At 40.0% G+C, this 20,382-nt stretch overlaps 2 protein-coding genes across 2 annotated transcripts in view; both read left to right on the top strand.

Annotated features, from left to right (window-relative positions):
- The first annotated feature begins 671 nt into the window (after positions 1-671).
- Positions 672-13,206, top strand: dnajc11a (DnaJ (Hsp40) homolog, subfamily C, member 11a). The gene is made up of 16 exons (XM_047385904.1): positions 672-823; positions 3,148-3,277; positions 3,425-3,498; positions 4,116-4,217; positions 4,302-4,427; positions 4,512-4,634; positions 4,751-4,824; positions 4,911-5,100; positions 6,805-6,890; positions 8,892-9,008; positions 9,366-9,521; positions 9,652-9,721; positions 9,964-10,021; positions 11,485-11,627; positions 11,743-11,872; positions 12,778-13,206. The coding sequence occupies exons 1-16, from the start codon at positions 752-754 to the stop codon at positions 12,801-12,803; spliced, it is 1,677 nt and encodes a 558-aa protein (XP_047241860.1). The 5' UTR covers positions 672-751; the 3' UTR covers positions 12,804-13,206.
- Positions 13,207-13,856: 650 nt separating this feature from the next.
- LOC124874669 (F-box only protein 6-like) overlaps positions 13,857-20,382 on the top strand; it is a 31,354-nt gene continuing 24,828 nt past the window's right edge. The window contains exon 1 of the mRNA XM_047376128.1: positions 13,857-13,951. The gene's annotated coding sequence lies outside the window, so the exon portion shown is untranslated. The remainder of the gene's footprint in view (positions 13,952-20,382) is intronic.

Here is a 20,382-nt window from a genome sequence, read left to right as displayed (position 1 = left end):
GCATATCAACTCCTGAACAAAAGCAAAACACCTCTTGAAGATGGAGGCTGAAGCTGGTAAGAGAGCATCATAAACATGTCCTTTACCAACATAAGTTGAAAGGTCACTCAGAGAGGTAAAGGTCACTACCCCAACAGCAATATAAAAAGTCAGAATATTGCTTTCAACTGCAGTCAAGAAAAACGACCAACATTTTTGAAGCCATGTCCTGTGGTCTGTTGAAAATAAAATTCACTTTTCGGTTAATCCCAAGCTGCGTATTACTGAGCTGCTGTGTGATGTTTGAGGAGGTGGTGCTGAAAGAACAGCTCCCCTGCTGCCTACAGTTCATAAGTACCTCCAGACAGACGCTGTAATTTCAAAAACTTTAATGAGAAACCAGTAAATGAATACAAATATTTGTTTACATTCATTAGAAAGGGGTTTAGGACATTTACTAAATGTTTCAAGTGTTACAAAAAATGTAAATTCGTTCATAGACGTTATTGAAAAGAACAACATTATTTTCTGCTTTATTTTTCTCTTTAGATAACATGCGGTACAACAGTGGATCATTTTCCACATCCCTTTACAGCCTTGTTGATACGAACGAACGACTGAAATTTGAAAAAGTTGTTTTACTTGTAAGTGGAATTTCTTTTTTATTTATTAATTTCTTTGCTCCTGCCTAACACGCGAGGGCGACAGAGGGCGCGGGGGAAGCCTTTTCTGCGTGGGAAACCGCACGAAGTAGAAATGACCGGGCGTAAACATGGCGTCTGCCTTGGACGATGATGAGATCTGCAATGATGATTACTATTCCCTTCTAAATGTCCGCAGAGAGGTACGGGAGCACCTGTAACGTAAATAATTATTTGTACGGATGCATGTGTTGGTTAGTCTTCAGTTGTTCAACAGCTGATAGTCAGCTGTTGCTCGTTGGGGGAGCTGCATCTGACAAGGTAGCTAGCTTGTGACCCACGACATTGATAAATGTGCAGTGACACTTGAGTTGGAAGCCGATCGAGACTCTCCGTGGGTTGTTAGGTTAAAGTTTGGTTAGCGTGAATCGTGTCTTGTGGAGGTAAGGTAGAAGAGTTTTGTGTTGCTATGGTAATCTGGGAGCTAAGTGATAAGTTTGTTTCAGTCATCATGGAATGTGCTAACTGGCTAGTGCTACAACTAAAACTGTGAGCTCCAACATGCAAGTCATGAGCTTACACTGTGGATCTGAACGTTTATCCGTGATTTCAGAAAGCTTTCGTTCGTAGTTCTTTATTTGGTCAGCGATGTCCTTCAAAACTGAATCAGGATATGACATATGGTGACCGTGTTTTTTATTCTTAAAAAAATAGCTTTAAAAAAAAAAAAAAAACACAAAATAATTATGACCCTTATGTGCTTATTTTCAGACAGGACAGCATGAGCGGATTCATGTAGATTCGGTGCTAATTGGAACGATATTTTCAAGTAAAACATAAATTGTGTCCTACCATCTGTGCTAATTTGTTTCATTTCTATCAAAGCGTGATGATTACCAAAAACTTAAATGGTATGAATGTTGACGTGAACTTGATTTAAACTACAGTGGCATGAAAAGCAGATTTTATGCTACAATCTCTCTTAAGAAGAAATAATTTAGCAAAAAACAAAGCAAGACGTTTAAGTGTCTATATTTAAAAGACTGATAATTAGGACAAAAGTCAGAAAAAGACATGCCATGTCTTGGTGGTACAAATAATATGAAAGTTCACGTGTTACACATTGCTCACTTAAGAACAATTTTGACAATGTTTACAAGTGATTTTATACCAAAAGTCTTATTTTCAAAAGGGAACTGTCATTACAAAGGTTAATAAATACACAATATTAATATCACAAAATGTAGTGGGGTATTTCTTTCAAGGTTTTTATATGCACTACTTGTCAAAAGTTGTAGATACATCTTTTTACTTACTAATGGGTGTTTTATTACTATGTACATTGTGGATTCACACCAAAGGCAACCAAACTGTGAATAAACACACTTGGAGTTATATAGTACACAAAAAGTGTGAAATAACTCAACATTTTTATATTTTAGATTCCTCAAAATAGCCACACTTTGCTTTGATTACTGCTTTGCTTTCTTGGCGTTCTCACGATGAATTTCATGAGGTGGTCACATGAAATGATTTTCCAAAGAGTCTTGAAAGAACTTCCCAGAGGTTCATTGAGAGACGGCCAAAGGTTCATATTTCAGTCATCACAATTTTTTGTTTTCTACAAAATTCCATGTGTTCATTCACAGTTTTGATGCCTATAGTGAGAATCTATATACAACGCAAATAGTTATAAACATAAAGAAAACCATTTAATTAGAAAGTGTGTCTAAAACATTTGCCAAGGCATGCACAATATCTGGAAAAAGGAATTAAGAGTTGCACCAATTAGGATTTTCCTGGCTTACTGATTTTCACACTTCTTTGACACCCGACCTGCCAAATCCAATAATTACCAATTTCACCCTAACCTTTATCCTGTTTTTATTTAACTCAAAAAAGTGCATCAAAGTGCATGATGCTGGTTGATTTGTTTAAAGACTGAAGCTGGGAGCAAGGTTTTACTTTGATGCATCTAATCTGATTTTTCACTCTCTTACCTGCCTGTCACCAGTAAGAGATTGAAACTGACCATTTTTCTCTTGATTTCAATCAAGGGAAAACATGGTCAATTGGTTCATCTCTAATAAGAATATAATGAAACTTTGAAAGTTTTAGTTCGAGAGTTTAAATTTAAATCATACTTTCTTTTAATTGAATGATACATGTCAGAATAATATGCTCATTGGATTAAGTTAATTTTAAATTTTGTGCAAACACCAAATGTTTAACAGACTAGATCTCCTTGAAAAGGAGGATGCTCAAGGGCCTTGATTTCATATCTTCACAAAACAAAATCCTGGGAATTCACCTTAGTAAGTAGAGAAAAAAACCATGCATTTTGTGGATTTTGCTCCTAATACAATTCATACGAGTGGGTTGTGGAAAACGTTTGGCTCAAAGCTTCAGATTGCAAATTTACAACATATTTCTGTCACTAGGATGTTAATTAAACCAAGAGACATGACATTGTAATGGTCTTTGTTTTTTTCTCATTATTGTTCTTACATTCTGTGGTCTCCTTTAGGCTACCCAGGAGGAGCTAAAAGCAGCATATAGACGCCTGTGCATGCTGTATCATCCAGACAAACACCGCGATGCTGAGCTAAAGCGACAGGCTGAGACACTTTTTAACCTTGTACATGAAGCTTATGAAGGTAGGTAAACCTTCACACTAGTTATTCAACATGCCTAAACAGAAAACTGATTCCAATTTGGCCATGTTTTGATCAACATACTCAGAAATGTTCATGATTTGATGATTTATGAGTTGCCGATTAAAATCGCTATTCATCTCTTTCTAGTGCTTAGTGACCCACAAGCACGAGCTATCTATGATATCTATGGCAAGCGAGGGCTTGATGTGGAAGGATGGGAGGTAAGTATTACAAATGTTGTAGTAGCAGCCACGCCTCCAAAAGGGCATGAAATTAATCTAAAATCAATGTTTATTTTATTCAGAGTACAGGTAGTAGAACCCCCCTGAGAACACTATGATAACTGCTTCAATTTCTTTATACATTTTTAAAAATACTGCATATTAAATGTACTTTTAAATGTCATTTGTATATTGTTTGCCACGTATGAACTTGTCCAAATGCCATGCAGCAGAAATGCATTTATTTTTAAAAGTGTGCACATTCCTACTTGAAGAGCTTGCATCTAAAATTCAATGAAAACCTTTACATGAGAAGAACTCATCTTCAGCAATACATATTTTAATAACATTGCCAAACTTATTTTCACTTTAATTAAAGTGCCTACTGAAGTAGGTTTGCAATGCAAACAAGAATAACTTCCTTGTAATTATGGACAGGGTTTCGGTATGTCCAGCTTGAGGTTTTTATATTTATTAACAAGACATATGAAGCTGGTTTGACTAGAACAAAACCTTAAATTGCATTAGGTGACCTTTGTCATTTTTACTTTATGTTAGTTAACACTTAAGTATTGTTTGCACTCGCTTTGTATTCAGCTCCTGTCCTCTTCCTCCAGGTGGTGGAGAGAAAAAGAAGCCCTGCCGAGATCCGGGAGGAGTTTGAGCGCCTTCAGAGGGAGCGAGAGGAGAGAAGGCTTCAGCAACGGACCAATCCAAAGGTACGTACGGTGTAAGATGATAAGCCCGACTTTAACTGTTGCAGGTACCTTTGTGTGCAGTACTAATCTATAATCACGTCACAGGGAACGATAAGTGTGGGCATTGATGCCACAGACCTCTTTGACCAGTATGAAGAGGACTATGAGGATATGGTTGGAGGCATCCCACACATAGAAATCAACAGGATGCAAATATCACAATCTATAGAGGTACACAGTCGGCCTACATGTTGTCTGTCTTTGGCTGTTGGGAAGGTGTTTGATGTAGTTCTTGTTTTCTGCGTTCCTCTGCAGGCTCCTCTCACTACAAAAGACACGGCCATTTTGTCAGGCTCTTTGTCAACCCACAACGGGAATGGAGGTGGCACCATTAACTTGGCTTTGAGAAGAGTCACCTCAGCTAAAGGGTGGGGAGAGGTATGCTGCATTTTTTGTGTTTTTGTTAGTCACTAAACAGTTTTTTTGCCTGTGTTGTAGAAACCGTGTTGACATATCAAGATGTGGAGTGTCTTTTATTGTCAATGTTTACACAGGTAGAGTTAGGAGCCGGAGACACTCATGGACCTCTCTTGGGAATGAAGATATTTCGGAACTTAACGCCTCGATGGTATGTTTAGTAACAGAGCAAATGAAGTCCCTGCTTTATGTTTAATCTTAGCAGCTAGGAAGATCTTTTGCTTTGTTTTGCCTCAGCTTTGTAACGACTCAGTGTGGGCTCCAGTTTTCGTCACGGGGTGTGCGTCCTGGGGTGACAACGGTGCTGGCTCGCCACCTCGACAAGAACACTATGGGCTATCTGCAGTGGCGCTGGGGAATCCATTCCTCTATGAACACCAGCATAGTGAGGGACACAAAGAGCAGCCATTTAACCCTAGCAGTCCAGGTTATTAACAAACTATTTTATTTACTTTCCCTTAGTGTTGATCTAAAAAGTCTACACACAGCACGGTGAAATGCATCATTTGTGATTTTAAGAAATACATAATTTCAGAACCTTTTCCACCGTTAAAGTGACCTATGACATGTGCAACTTAAGTGAAAAACAAACTGAAAAACTAGAATAAGGTGGTTGCATAAGTATGCACACCCTTAAAATATTACTTTGTTGAAGCAGCTTTTGATTTTATTACAGCATTCAGATTTATGGTGAGTTGGAGTCTACCAGTATGGCACATCTTGACTTGCCCTCTCTTCTTCAAATCTATCAGATTGTGAGGTATCTCCTGTGCTCAGACCTCTTCAGATCCCCCTACAGCTATTCAATAGGATTCAGGTCTGGGCTCTGCTTAGATCATTCCAAACTTTAAGGTTCTTCTGGTAAACCTATTGATTTGCTTATGTGGACGATCCTCTTCATCTTCAGCTTTCTAGCACAAGCATGAAGGTTTGTCTCAACATTTAGTGGCATTTAAAGCTGTTCGTTCCTTGAACCTTGATGGTCTTGACATATCTCTCTGCGTCCGTTTATACGAAACACTTGGAGCTTGAGGACAAGCAAACGCTTCTGCTCACACTATATTTAGCTCAGCTTACCATTCACGTTCCACTCTGATATATGCAATTTTCACTACTGATAATGTGCTGGTTTATAGACTCTCTACTCATAAGAGGAGAATAAGAAGAAAACAAACTGAAATAAAAGAAACTGATTTCTTACTAGAATAACAAGCCAGGTAAATTATCCACACCAGGTAAACAGCAGTTTTGAATTAGGTTTGACTGATTCCCCAGTTTCCAGCTGATGCTGGCACCACCATGCTTTTTTGTGGTGTTCATTTTGGTGATGTGCAGTGTTGTTTTTGCACCAGACATACCTTTAGGACTTACAATCACCCAGGCCTGGATGTTTTTCGTTGTTGGAAAGGTTTGCATCTTGCCACCTTACCCCTTAACCACAGTGTTCAAATATTACCAAAGAGTGTTGTCACATTTGCTCCATAGCAAGCACTTGCCAGAAATTCCTGCAGCTTCTCGAATTTCATCGTAGGTGTCTTGGCAGCCAGTTTCCTTTTCTTTTCATTACTTTTAGGGGGGCGTCCAGTAATGTTACCGGTTCGCCATATTTTCTCCCCTTCTGAATGACTTTTTTTCACTGTGTCATGTTAAATTCATCACTTTGGAAACCCGTCTTCTGACTGACGACAATGAGATCACTCTGATGCTTTGGAAGCTCTCAGTGAACCATAGCTTTTGCTGTAAAATGTGACTTAAGAAAATCTTAATTAAAACTTACTGTACTAGCTGAACTTTACTTTGCGTTAGTCGAAGACACTTTGAATAATGGTAGGTACGTACTGACTCTTATTTAACATTAATTAACATGCACTGGTTAATTCTGAAAACAGCTACAGCCCCTGTTGTAAGAGGGTGGTACACGTATGCAACCATATTATTTTAGATTTTTCCTCCTAGAAGATTTGTTTTTCAGTTGATTTGTTCAGGTTATTCTGTGATTGTTTTTCCATCACAGCAGCCAGGTATCTTGACAGAGTGTAGACTTTTTATTTTCACTCTATCCGTCCTGAATCAACAATTGTCTGTCAAAGTTGTGCCAAAATGAAAGTTTTCTCTTTTTTCGTCTCTGCAGCTTGGCATTCCTCAGACTTTTATGATGATGAGCTACCAGTACAAGTTTCAGGATGAAGACCAGACAAAGATTAAAGGCTCAGTAAAGTATGTGGTCAGAACTCACTATAGGACAAGTGGGGCAGTTATAAATTCATGAAGGGTGAGAAAATCCCTTTGAGCCTCATGATCAGGTTCCAACAGTCATTTTCTGTTTTATAGAGGCTGTAGGTACCTCTCTTGTAGCCTCTCTGCAGCAGATGTTTGCGACTGCAGAAGCTGTGTGCTTAAAATTAATATGCTGGATACATACATTCCAGTTACATATTACTGCTTATATTAGGGTTTTGATTATACTGATAAGTCACTATTCAATACAACAGAAAAACGAAACAAATTCTGCCAATTTTGTTTTTATTATTTTAAACTGAGAATGCAAGCCTCTCACCTTATGCACTCAGAAATTAACATTTTTGTCTAAATTGAACTAGCCGGTCATGTCCAAAAAAAATTTTTTTATCTGAAAGATATCAATATGTCAATAATATGTGAATAATAACAGTTATTTTAGCCTTAACTTCATGTCAGAAATAAGGTACTTTACAACAAAATAAAGTTTCCCGAAATAAATGAAATATTTACGTTCAGCACTTACCTAGCAGGACACCACCAGGTGGCGCTTAATGAAGCTCCCTCATTTATGTAGCATCTAATGGGATTATTAAATTCCTTTTGAAGTACATAATTGAACTGTGCTGTAAGACTCTATATGGCAAGGCAAAGTGTGAGACTATATGGCGCATTGGCTTGCCGTTTATCTACCGTTTGCTCCACACTGTTATCAGCATATCACTAGAAGCCTGAAACTTTTGCACACTGCTGATTAAAAACAAGCAGCTTAATGCCATCATTACAAACTGATGTTATCTGGACAGATTTAAAAACCATGTTCATAATTTCATTTCATGTTCTGGTTCTTGACAGTGAATTGACATGTGGACAGGGGATAGACTCAAAAAACACATGCAATATCCCCCCAGCATTTATTAGTTTATTGCTTATTTGAACTTTGAATTATACCTTTGGGCAGTTCAATGTGAAAAAAAACTGAATGATGATTGTGCCTCTTTTCACTCTAGCCAAACTTTATTATTGGTTCTTAGCAAAGATTTTTTTCAAGTTAAACTGTAGTGTACAGGTTCATCTCAATTAGAACATTGTGGAAAAGTAGAATTATTTAAGTACTTCAATTTAAAAAGGGAAACTCTTATATATTATTTACGCAAAATATTTTTTTCAAGTATTGTGACTTACAGCTAATTAAATCAAAAATTCAATTCCTCCAAAAATCTGAATGTTATATAAGACCAATAAAAAATAGAAATTTAATACAGAAATCTCAGTCTATTTAAATGTATGTCCATATACTATACAGCATTTGCACTCAGTGCTTGGCCGGGGGTCTGCATTGCTGTCCTCTCAAGGTTGCGGTTATCACTGTTGCTTGTGCACCTTTTTCTACAACACTTTTTCCTTCCACTCAACTTACCATTACTAATTTTAACATCCGTCTTTGAGCAGTTACCTTCTTTAGCACTAACATGTTTTGGCTTATTGTCCATGTGCAGGGTGTCAAACACTGTCTGCTGAGTGTCAAGTAAGCAATCTTCATTAATAAGGTCATTAAGTAGGGCATGATGTTTGTGTGGTTAAAATAATTGTTTTATATGCAATATATTTTTGGAGGAACTGAATTTTCGGTTTTCATTTGTAGTGAGCCACAACAATTCAAATAAACCTAATTGTAGTTTTTGAATACTTACTGGCCTAAATGAACCTTTCAGTCATTTTCTAATTTATTGAGATACACCTGTAAACCGGAACAAGAGCTTCTATGTTTTAGCTTCTAGGTTATTAGGTCGTTCTATAATGTAGGTCACAAGTTGTACCTCTGTAGAACAAAAGTTTTCTACAAGGTACTCCGTGCCATGTGATTTTTAATGTGAACTATCAAGTATTGCATAGTTTTAAATGTTTTACCCAATAAAGTGCGATCTAAATCTGAATATAAACCACAAGTAGTGAGTTGGTAACTTTGTTGTAATCCAGATCAGGTTTCTTTGGGACTGTGGTGGAGTACGGCGCTGAGAGGAAGATCAGTCGACACAGTGTGGTGGGGGCTACCGTCAGCATTGGAGTGCCACAGGGTGTCTCCCTCAAGATCAAGTGAGTACAAAACCGTGTTCCAGTGTTTTTCTTCCAAACGCCATGGTTCCAAATGTTTTTTTTTCTTTGCACCGTGCTGTTTCCATGGCACTTGAAGGAGTAAAGTCAAAATTCAACATTTAGTGAAAGCATGTAGATATTTTTTTTATCATTTCTGCCTGGACCGGGGGTTGTGGTGATAGATTTTGCCAGATTTTTACATTCTAAAGGAAATGCGTTTGAATTTCACTCTTGAGCATCATAGAACTGTTTAGAATTACCATGAGAATGGTTGATATTTAACTGACTTCCTCCATGTTTATAACTTTGAGCAGATAGTCCTCAATGTAAAAGATAAAATAAGTTCTCTGTCTACAGACTGAACAGAGCCAGCCAGACATATTTCTTCCCTATTCACCTCACTGACCAACTCCTGCCAAGCGCGGTGTTCTATGCCACAGTTGGACCTCTGGTTTTCTACCTTGCCATCCAGCAGCTTATCATTCGACCCTATGTGCGGGCCCAAAAGGAACAGTAAGAAACCTTCCTCTTTGCCTTGGCTCCTTCTTGTAAACAATCTTATTGGGAAGGACTATCTCTTTTATTATTATGGCCAGATTTTATGAGCTCATTTTATTTCTTCATTTGTTTTTTTTTTATTCAGAGAGTTGGAGAAGCAGAGGGAGAGCTCAGCCTCTAATATAGCCAAGAAGAAACAGGAAGCAGAGGCTGCTGTGAGTATTTGACAGATTTATATGTAGTTGTGGTGCCAGCCCAACACCATGCCGGGGTTTGAGATTAGAGATGTCAATAAATGTGTCTGAGTGTTGAGAAATATTTTGCCTATCAACAAGGAAGGTGAAAGGCTGAGATTGAATTAGATAACATGCACAAAAAAAATGGAATTCATTGGCTGGATGCATATGATACAAAATATATTGGTGTCTGACTTGTGGGTTTTTTTCCATCTCTGAAGGTTTTGCTCATGCAGGAGTCTGTCCGCAGGATCATTGAAGCAGAAGAATCTAGAATGGGTAGGAACAGTCATATTTAAGCATCGATTTGGGGGTTGAATTTGATTTGAGATTGGCTGTAAATCCACTCTATTCATTTCTTTTTTCAGTTGCACTTTATTTGCTGTGCTGTAAAATTTGTTTGACTACAACTTTCTTGTATCAAAACATTTCGGACAGTTGGTGGTGCAGTATTTCAGACATATTTCTTCTTTCCTCACTACTTCAGCTACATACCCTCATCAGTAACAAGGACTGAAGTCACATTAACAATTTTCCTGCTTTAAAAGAAGAACCTGCACTGAAAACAAATGCACTAATTACCCATGCCTAACAGTTTTACACTTAGTCTGAGCATAGTTCCTGTCCACCCCAGAAAACTAACCTTTTCATTTTATCTAAGGTAAATTCCTGCATTACTTCAATAAAGCTTCATGTGACAGAAAGTTACCAGAGGCTGCAGCCTGAACTCAAACACTGTTCAGAGTTTTTCCCTACTGTTCTTTGCAAAATTATTGATACTGTACTACTTTTTCCCATTTTGTCATGCAAGTCACAAACTGCAATGCATTTTGATGGGATTTTATGCAATAGACCAAAAGTAGTGCTTAACTTTGAAGTCAAAGGAGTCTTTTTACAAATAAAAATGTAAGAAATGCGATTTTTATTTGTACTCCTCCCCCTTTACTCTGATACCTCTAAATAGAATTCAGTGGAACCAATTGCCTTCAAAAGTCACTTACATAGTGCCTCGAGTACACCTGTGTTTTTTTTATCACAGTAAAAACCCAGCTGTTTTGTTTTGTTGGAGAACTTTAGTTAACAAACTGCATCATGAAGACCAGGGAAGCTTTAAACGTATCCCGAAACACTGTTCAATTCATCATCTAACAGAATGCAAACAGATTTTAATATACTTCTTCATTACTTAGTCTTCATCTTTGAGTTATTTTTTTCCCCTAAGAGTGATTTAACATGGTGCAAAATTTACATTAAAGTGTTTAAATCAGCTTATAGTGTCTCATCTTTCCCTTCAGTTTGGTAGTCTCAATGTTGTTTTGACTATGTGTCAAAACAATATGGATTGTTATTCTTATCACTGATGAAGCTGGATTATGTGTCATCCAGTCTTATCAGTCTTTTTTCTATTTGGTGACAATAGTCCTTAGATCTGCTGCTCCACTGAGATGGAGCCTAGACTAACGAATCAGAACACAGCTTTGTGTTCGATTACAGAGCAAAGCAAAGACTAAACTCTCCAGCTGTTCATGATGTATCTGCCTTATGAAAGACTAGAGTAAAATATAACTTTTACACTTCTAAAAACTGTTTATTGGGTGCTATACAAATTAAACCTTATTAAAGACTGGAGTCATCTATATTAGATATCATCTAAAGTTAATAAATGGATTTTGTTTGCTAACTGTTCTCTGGTAGCATCATACAGTAGCAGATTATAATATTATTGCTGTTTCTTTAATCAGGTCTCATCATTCTCAACGCTTGGTACGGCAAATTTGTGACAGACAATAGCAGGAAGCATGAAAGGGCAAAGGTCATTGATGTGACCGTGCCACTTCAGTGTCTGGTGAAAGACTCCAAACTCATTCTCACTGAGGCCTCAAAGGTAAGTACTGTGGTCCAATGCAGGCACCAAAAGCCTGTGTTGGAAAGTAGGTTCAGCAACTACAATGTTTTAGTAGTCACTGCTGTTTGTGCATTACTTTGATTTGTCTTTCCAGTCTGGACTCCCTGGCTTCTATGACCCCTGTGTTGGGGAGGAGAAGAGCCTGAAGGTGCTGTATCAGTTCCGTGGAGTCATGCATCAAGTCCTGTCAGGAGACACAGAACCACTCAGGATACCAAAGCAATGTAAGTTTCCTGGATAGCACATCACCTTACAAAAGTATTCATGCCCATTAACATTTTGTCATGTAATAACCACAAACTCCAATATATATTTTATCTAATAGACCGACACAAAGTGGTGCATAATTGTGAAATGGAAAATGTTTTACAAATAATAGTCTGAAATATGTGCCACACATTTGAATGCAGCCCCCCTGAGTCAATACTTTGTGGAACCTTCTTTCACTGCAGTTATGTCTTTTGAACATGTCTCTACCTGCTTAGGACATCTTAAGACTGATTTTTTTTTTTTTTCAAGGCCACAGATTCTCAGTTGGACTTGGGTCTGGACTTTGAATGGGCCATTCTAAGACATGAACATGCTTTGATCGAAACCTTTCCATTGTAGCTCTGGCTGTAGGATTTGGGTCATTTTGCTGAAAGGTCAACTTCCACCCAGTCTCAAGCCTTTTGCAGCCTCTAACAGTTTTCTTTAAGGTTAACCCTGGATTTCGTTATATCCATTTTTCCATCAACTCTAACCAGCTGACTTAATTTGCTAAAGGCAATTGATTGCACTGTATTTTATGTTATGTCAGAATAAACTAGCTAAATACAAATGCACACCTCACTTGTACAATTAACTTTTATAAAACATTTTTTGGACCATGAATTTGTTACCCTCTACTTCACATATATGCTTTCATTACTGTTGCTTTATCAAATAAAATCCCAATAAATCACATTGAAGTTTGTGGTTGGAATGTAACACGTAGAAAGTTTTAAAGGTTATGCATATATTTTTGTTAAAGGAACATGGTCACACCAAGTCTTTATTTTTTGTGTTGAGCATGTTTTTACATGTACTGAGCAATCTTAGCTGCAAATTGTGAATCCCTATTGTAATTTTTCTCTTCTTTGTATTACAGCTCACAGGATTGATACAGACACATAGAAGTGTTTGTTTTGACCAAAAAAGACTCGTCTCTAGACTGTTGGACAGAAGATGAAGAGATCCGTTTTAGATACAGCCTGGAAATCAGTCTTTGTTACCCAGAAATCATGACTTTGTCTTTATGCTCGTTTAAATATTGAGAGTGGAGTAAGACAACAGACTGGATTTATCGGAACCAGTACTCATGGACAGGGTTTTGGCCTGCTAATGTGACAAAAAATCAGCTGCTGTCATCTTAAATCTAGGTTCTTCCTTCTCCACTATCAGTTTGTTTTTGGGAATGGCTTGCAATTTTTGACAGAGTTCTATGTACTGTATTGAACAAAAACTGCAGTGCCTATTGGATTGAAAACATGGAAGTATCTCTGTTTATTTGCCATATTATTAAAATCTTTCTCTCTTATTTTGCTTACACAAAAAATTTATTTTTTTGTAATGGTTGTGGTATTGAATATTTAATTTGCAGAAATCAAAGTATACATTCATATTATTCTTAAAAGCTAGAGTACTGGTCATAGGGCCAGACACACAAACCCCTGGCCTTTGAAAAAGTAAATTTGTCTAGACATTTGACTGGTGATGTAATTGACTACTCTTTGTTTTCTTTGGAAAAAGATTGCATTTCAAACGGGTGAGTTGAGTTGAGTTGAGTTGTATTATGGACAACATAAGGAGCCGCTTTTTGGCTAATTTAGTGGCTCTGAGTGAAATCTCCACTTGTTGAAGGGTTGTATGTGCATTTTGAAAAATTAACATAGAAACATCTTCAAGCTTGACGGTAGAGGGAAGCATGAAGTCCTATAACATTTCCCGGTAGAAAACTGTGAACTTGGCATATGATAAAATATGATGGACCAAAACCAGCAGATGGCATGGCTCCCCAAACTATCTCTGACTGTGACAACTTCACACTGGACTATAGACGTAGAAACCGGGGTGGACGTGGCCGACGTGTCCTCCCCCCTCTCCATATTGGAGACGGGCGCATTTGTGCCCCCAACCTACCTCAAGTGCTTTTATTCTGAAAGCGCAACCCAGCGTGATGACACTGGCCTCGCCTTCTTCCTTAGCTGCTCTAAAGTTTGCGAAGCGGGGCAGATGCGGAAGACTGTTATCAACTGCAGTCTGAGCAGAAACGTCTGAATAAGGTAAAACTGTCTGTAGGCAATGTTGTCATGCATATGTCTGGTTTACAGCGTCTTGTTGTTAGTTTACATTTATATTTAGAAACCATATCTTTTAAGTTAAGTCATTTAATTCTGGGATGGGTACCCGTTCACCAGGGGGAGCTTCAGGGTGTGAGGTAAGGTTTAAAATCACACATTTATAGAATAGATCCAGAAAGGAGAATAGTTGAGGACTGATGTCAGGTTGATTTGTTTTGTTAAGATTATTTCTTAGTCATTTCATTATTTTTCGCATTCCTATAAGGTTTGTGTTAGCAGATTTAACTTCACAGCAGTACTTTGACCCGTTATTCGTTCTTAATCTGACGGAGAAATAACTTCATACAGACTCGACTTTCAGCTTAGAGTGGCGAAGGAGAGATTCCTTCTGCATTTTATTAACTTTTACACGTCACAGAACAGCAACATGCTTCATTGGCTATTCGATTAACATATCACTTCCTTTACTGACTTATGGAAATAAAAGCTTATACATATTTATATAACCGGGATCATAAACCTTAACACCCCCACTTGCTCAAGTTGTCAACTTTCATGAACAAAATGATCTTGTTATTACATTCCGAAAACAAAATGTTCATACTTGATCAACTTAAATGTTGTTGCAGGCTTGGTCATTATGTCTGCGACCATCTGGTCCATTGGACAATAGCTCAAACAGACTTTTCCATTTTTCACAGTTGATCTGACAAAGTGGTACTTTTTGTCAACATGTTTACAACGCTGTCTCTTCACAGGGTTATTAGCTATTGCTATGGTACCCTGGTTATCTTTATAAACCTTAGTTGATGCATATTCATAGCAGTCTATACTCTGAAGTAGCTGCATCAAATATAAACACTCTTGAATGGTAGCAGCTAAAGCCATATATTCAGCCTCGCATGTGGACAATGCGACTGTAGGCTGCTTTTTAGTCTTCCATGAAATCAGTGGTCCTTTTTCACACAAACTAACACAATAACCAGTTGTGCTACGGCGATCATTGACATCGGCTGCCTAATCGGCATCACTGTATGCATGTAATCCTAGATTCTCATCTTCACATTTTTTGTAACATAGCTTCTTTTCAGAAGTACCTTTGAGATATCTTAACACATGTTTCACAGTAGTCCATTGTTTCTCTGTAGGTTCTGCAAAATGCTGTGACAGCTTACTCACAACAAAACTTATGTCAGGTCTTGTACAGGTAGTTAAATAAATAAGACTGCCAACAGCTCTGTATTTTTTCGTTCGTTCGTCGTCTTCCGCTTTATCCGGGACCGGGTCGCGGGGGCAGCAGACTCAGCAGAGACGCCCAGACGTCCCTCTCTCCAGACACCTCCTCCAGTTCCTCCAGGGGGAGCCCAAGGCGTTCCCAGGCCAGCCGAGAGACATAGTCCCTCCAGCGTGTCCTGGGCCGTCCCCTGGGCCTCCTCCCGGTGGGACGTGCCTGGAACACCTCCCGAGGAAGGCGTCCAGGAGGCATCCGGTATAGATGCCCGAGCCACCTCAACTGGCTCCTCTCGATGTGGAGGAGCAGCGGCACTACTCCGAGCCCCTCCCGGATGGCCGAGCTCCTCACCCTATCTATAAGGGAGTGCCCGGCCACCCTACGGAGGAAGCTCATTTCAGCCGCTTGTATCCGTGATCTCGTTCTTTCGGTCATGACCCAAAGTTCATGGCCATAGGTGAGGGTAGGAACGTAGACCGACCAGTAAATTGAGAGCTTTGCTTTTCGGCTCAGCTCTCTCTTCACCACAACGGACCGGCACAGCGCCCCCATTGCTGTGGCAGCCGCACCGATCCGTCTGTCGATCTCCCGCTCCATTCTTCCCTCACTCGTGAACAAGAGCCCGAGATACTTAAACTCCTCCACTTGAGGCAGGAACTCCCCTCCAACCTGAAGAGGACAAGCCACCCTTTTCCGGTCGAGTACCATGGCCTCGGACTTGGAGGAGCTGATCCTCATCCCAGCCGCTTCACACTCGGCTGCGAACCGCCACAGCGCATGCTGTAGGTCTTGGCTAGAGGGGGCCAGCAGGACCACGTCATCCGCAAAAAGAAGAGACGAAATCCACTGGTCCCCAAACCAGACCCCCTCCGGCCCTTGGCTGCGTCTAGAAATCCTGTCCATAAAAGTTATGAAGTCACCGAGGTGGTTAAAAAGCTCCGCGGTGGCAAGGCTTCGGGGGTGGATGAGATCCGCCCTGAGTACCTCTAGTCTCTGGATGTTGTAGGGCTGTCATGGTTGACACGCCTCTTCAACATTGCATGGCGGTCGGGGACAGTGCCTCTGGACTGGCAGACTGGGGTGGTGGTCCCCCTTTATAAGAAGGGGGACCGGAGGGTGTGTTCCAACTACAGGGGGATCACACTCCTCAGCCTCCCTGGTAAGGCCTACGCCAGGGTATTGGAGAGGAGAGTCCGACCGATAGTCGAACCTCGGCTTCAGGAGGAGCAGTGTGGTTTTCGTCCCGGCCGTGGAACACTGGACCAGCTCTATACCCTCTACAGGGTGCTCGAGGGTTCGTGGGAGTTTGCCCAACCGGTTCACATGTGTTTTGTGGACCTGGAGAAGGCATTCGACTGTGTCCCTCGTGATGCCCTGTGGGGGGTGCTCCAGGAGTATGGAATCGGGGGCCCTTTACTAGGGGCCATCCGGTCCCTGTACGAGCGGAGCAGGAGTTTGGTCCGCATTGCCGGCACTAAGTCGGACCTGTTCCCAGTGCATGTTGGACTCCGGCAGGGCTGCCCTTTGTCACCGGTCCTGTTCACAACTCTGTATTTTTTGACATTCTTAAATTTTTCTGAATCATCATTATAGTCCATTTTTTTTTCACAAGGCGTAGATCTAGGTTTGCAGTTTTGCATATCAAACCTCTGGAGTATTTTCTTGACATACATTGTTTGAGACATTTTTACACCGTTTTCATTCTGTTCAAAATCAATACCAAGAAAATATCTTAGTTTTCCCAAGTCCTTCATTTTGAACCTTGCTGTTAGAACCTTTTTGACATCATTCATTACTTTTTCATCGGTAGCAGCGATGATCAGATCGTCTACCCATACTACAAGTATGACCTTATCATTTCCTGCCTGCTTGGTGTACACACAGTAATCTGCTGGATTTTGTACAAAACTATTTTCACACAAGTAATCATGCAGGGTATTGTTCCAATTTCTACCAGCCTGTTTCAGACCATATAATGATCTGTTCAATTTACACACCAGCTGTTCATTGTCATTTGATTCCTCTTTATAACCTTCTGGTTGTTCCAAATATATTTCGTAGTCTATAGGTGCATGAAGATAAGCGGTTTTAATGCCCATTTGGTGGAGGATAAGGTTTTCCTGTGCCGCTTTCTGCATCAGAACTCTAATGCTAGTTAAATTCGCAGTTGGAGAGAAAGTCTCTTCATAATCGGTACCCTTCTTCTGACTATACCCCTTTGCCACGAATCTAGCTTTGAAGTTATCAGTTCCATCTGCATTCTTTTTCACAGCATAAACCCATTTTCCCCCCACTACCTGTTTGCCTTCAGGAAGGGTTGTAAGAGTAAATGTGTTGTTTTCTCTAAGCGATAACATTTCCTCATCCATTGCTCCTTTCCATTCTTTTGAGTTTTGAGAATGTACAGCTTCTTCAAATGTTAGAGGTACATCACATAGAAGTCTGTAACAATCAATATTTGTCAATACTTGATCTTCGATGTCCTCATCCGTTACATATTCATTCAGGTAACTTGGCTTTTTCCTCATCCTAGAGGGATAACGTGTTGTGTTTTGGTCTGTATCACATATAGTGTCAGTTTTGCTGTTCGCTTCCAAAAAAGTGGCTGGATCCTGACTCTGCTCAGGTATTTCTGACTCATCTGGCTTGTTTCTTATCCTGTTAGGTATGTCAGAATCATCCTCTATTATCACATCAGTTTGTGTCTGTTGCTCCAACATCTTTTTGGATACGAACTGCACTAGCCTGTGTTTTTGAATTTTTTCTTTCTGAGGGAAATGGATTAAGTAGGCTGGGCTATTTTTGTCATATCCTACAAAAATTCCCTCCTCACATTTTGAGTCAAGTTTTCCCTTGTCTTGTTTGTAAGCATAACAGGCCGAACCAAACTTCTTCATCCTTGATAAATTTGGTCTTTTCCCACTCATCATTTGGTAAGGAGTTTGTCCTGTACATCTGTTAAAACATATGTTTCTTATTGCGGCTGCTGTTTGAACTGCATAAACCCACAATGCTTTAGGCAAGTTACTCTCTATTAGCATACACCTCGCCATGTCTAAAAGTGTGCACCAGTTTCGTTCGGCAGTGCTGTTCTGGTGTGGTGAGTATGGGGCTGACGTCTCATGTCTGATACAGTTCTTGTTTAGTAGCGTTTGACAACACTTCCCAGTAAACTCTGTACCATTATCAGATCGTATGCACTTAATTTTGCCGTATGGCGCTGTGTCTGCGAAAACCTTTTCTGTTGCCTGCACAGTGTCACTGTTATGTTTCAGAAAGTACACAAAAACCGCACCAGAAAAGTCGTCAGTGAACGACAACACAAACCTGTAGCCCTCTGTAAACTGGGTCTATCGGTCCAGCTAAATCTGTGTGAACCAGTTCTAATGCTGCTTTAGCTCTCTTATCTGGTTCCCTGTTTCTTGATTGGGTGAATTTTCCTTTAATACACACTTCACACTGTTTTGTTTGTTTATCATTTTTACCCTTAATGTCCATCCCTTCTACAACACCCTGTAAACTTTGTACGTCATCATAGTTACAATGCCCCAAAATTTCGTGCCATGTTTGAATATCATATGAACCTTTGCACTGATCGTCCCAATCATTACTCACAGTTTGCAGATAGTACAATCTATTGTACTCTTTGATGGGGAACTTTGTTCCATCTATGTGCTCCAAAACATCTTCTCCCTGTTTGAAAATCACTGTTGCACCATTACTGGTAGCTGCTTTCACTGCAAAGATATTTTGTGGGTAAGAGGGGATGTACAACGCCTGCTTCAGGGTTGTCTTGTGAGGTCGCCCTTTGCTGTCCATCAAAGTCACTTCTGCCTCTCCTCGTCTTTTTGCTACTCCGTTGTACCTGATGCCATCTGCTAGCTCTATAATATGCTTCTCATGTTTGAAGTTGTCGTCAAATTTCTTAAACTTTTCCAGGTCAGTGAGGATGTGCGAGGTCGCTCTGGTGTCCACCATCAAACCTTTTGCTTTGATTCCACTGCTCCTCTTGATATCCTGATCCATATCGCTCAGCCGGAAAGCATATTCTTTGCCATCCTCTTCTTCAGCAACTTTCCGCACCTCATCCTGCCTTTGTTTCCTCCTGCACATTTCCTCTCGATGTGTGTTGCTTTTGCAGAAGTTGCACCATTTGTTGCGGTGACACTCTAGCTTTGTGTCCCTTTTGTCCGCATCTGAAGCACACCATGTCGACACCGCTTGATCTCTGGTCACCCACACACACCTTTGCATACTTTGTTCTTGATTGGGCCCGTGCCTTCATGGTGTTGTCTTCTGTTACTGCCGCGCGCATTTTTTCAGTATCTTCATAACTTCTCAATTTACCTTTAAAGTCACTAAAAGTCATTGAGGCTTCACTTTGTGTTACATGGATGATAAATGGTTTGTATGACTCTGGTAGTCCTTTCAAAATCATAGCAATGAGCAGACCATCACTCAAAGTTTCACCAGCGTTTCGTAGTGCTGTAATGGCGGCTTCCGCTCTTAAAACATAGTCCGTTACACTCTCACTGTTAATCTTCTGTAGTGAGGTAAGATCTGTATATAGACTAATAACACGGGGCTTACCCTTTCCCGCATAAAAGTCTCTTAATATCCGTAGAGCCTTCCGTCCGTCATCAGCAGCTTCGCGCATTACTAGCGACAAACTCGTGTCATCCAGGAACTGAATAAGCTCTGCGTATGCCTCTGCATTTTTTGTGTCGTCCTCATCTTCTTCCTCGTCTTCCTCTTCGGGCTTTAAAATTATGTCTTTTAAGCCTTGTAACCGAAGGTGGCCTAAAAACTTTGTCTCCCACAGTTCGTACTTCTCCGCATCTCCGTCAAAAACTAACCGTGACCAGCGGTTACTCCTTTCGGTAGCTCTCCTGCTCATTCTGTCTTTAGCTTTAGCAACCTAATCCCCACTGGACACGCAGTACGTTGCGACTTTCCTCGGGAGCGCTTAATAAGCTTCTGGTACTCACTCTTGCTCGGGTCTTGGTGCGGGCCTGGGGCCATAACCTGTTAGCAGATTTAACTTCACAGCAGTACTTTGACCCGTTATTCGTTCTTAATCTGACGGAGAAATAACTTCATACAGACTCGACTTTCAGCTTAGAGTGGCGAAGGAGAGAGATTCCTTCTGCTTTCACTCCATTTTATTAACTTTTACACGTCA

This window comes from Girardinichthys multiradiatus, chromosome 1, assembly GCF_021462225.1.
Source record: "Girardinichthys multiradiatus isolate DD_20200921_A chromosome 1, DD_fGirMul_XY1, whole genome shotgun sequence".
Lineage (NCBI taxonomy): Eukaryota > Metazoa > Chordata > Actinopteri > Cyprinodontiformes > Goodeidae > Girardinichthys > Girardinichthys multiradiatus.
The sequence above is the reverse complement of the archived record's forward strand: the minus strand, read 5'-3'. Positions and strand labels throughout refer to the sequence as shown.

Excerpts from the sequence above, each read along its gene's own strand:
- dnajc11a (XM_047385904.1), top strand. The coding sequence starts at position 752 with ATGGCGTCTGCCTTGGACGATGATGAGATCTGCAATGATGATTACTAT. Across the intron at positions 3,278-3,424 it reads TGTACATGAAGCTTATGAAG|TGCTTAGTGACCCACAAGCA; the intron begins GTAGGTAAACCT and ends ATCTCTTTCTAG. Across the intron at positions 10,022-11,484 it reads AGCAGAAGAATCTAGAATGG|GTCTCATCATTCTCAACGCT; the intron begins GTAGGAACAGTC and ends TTCTTTAATCAG.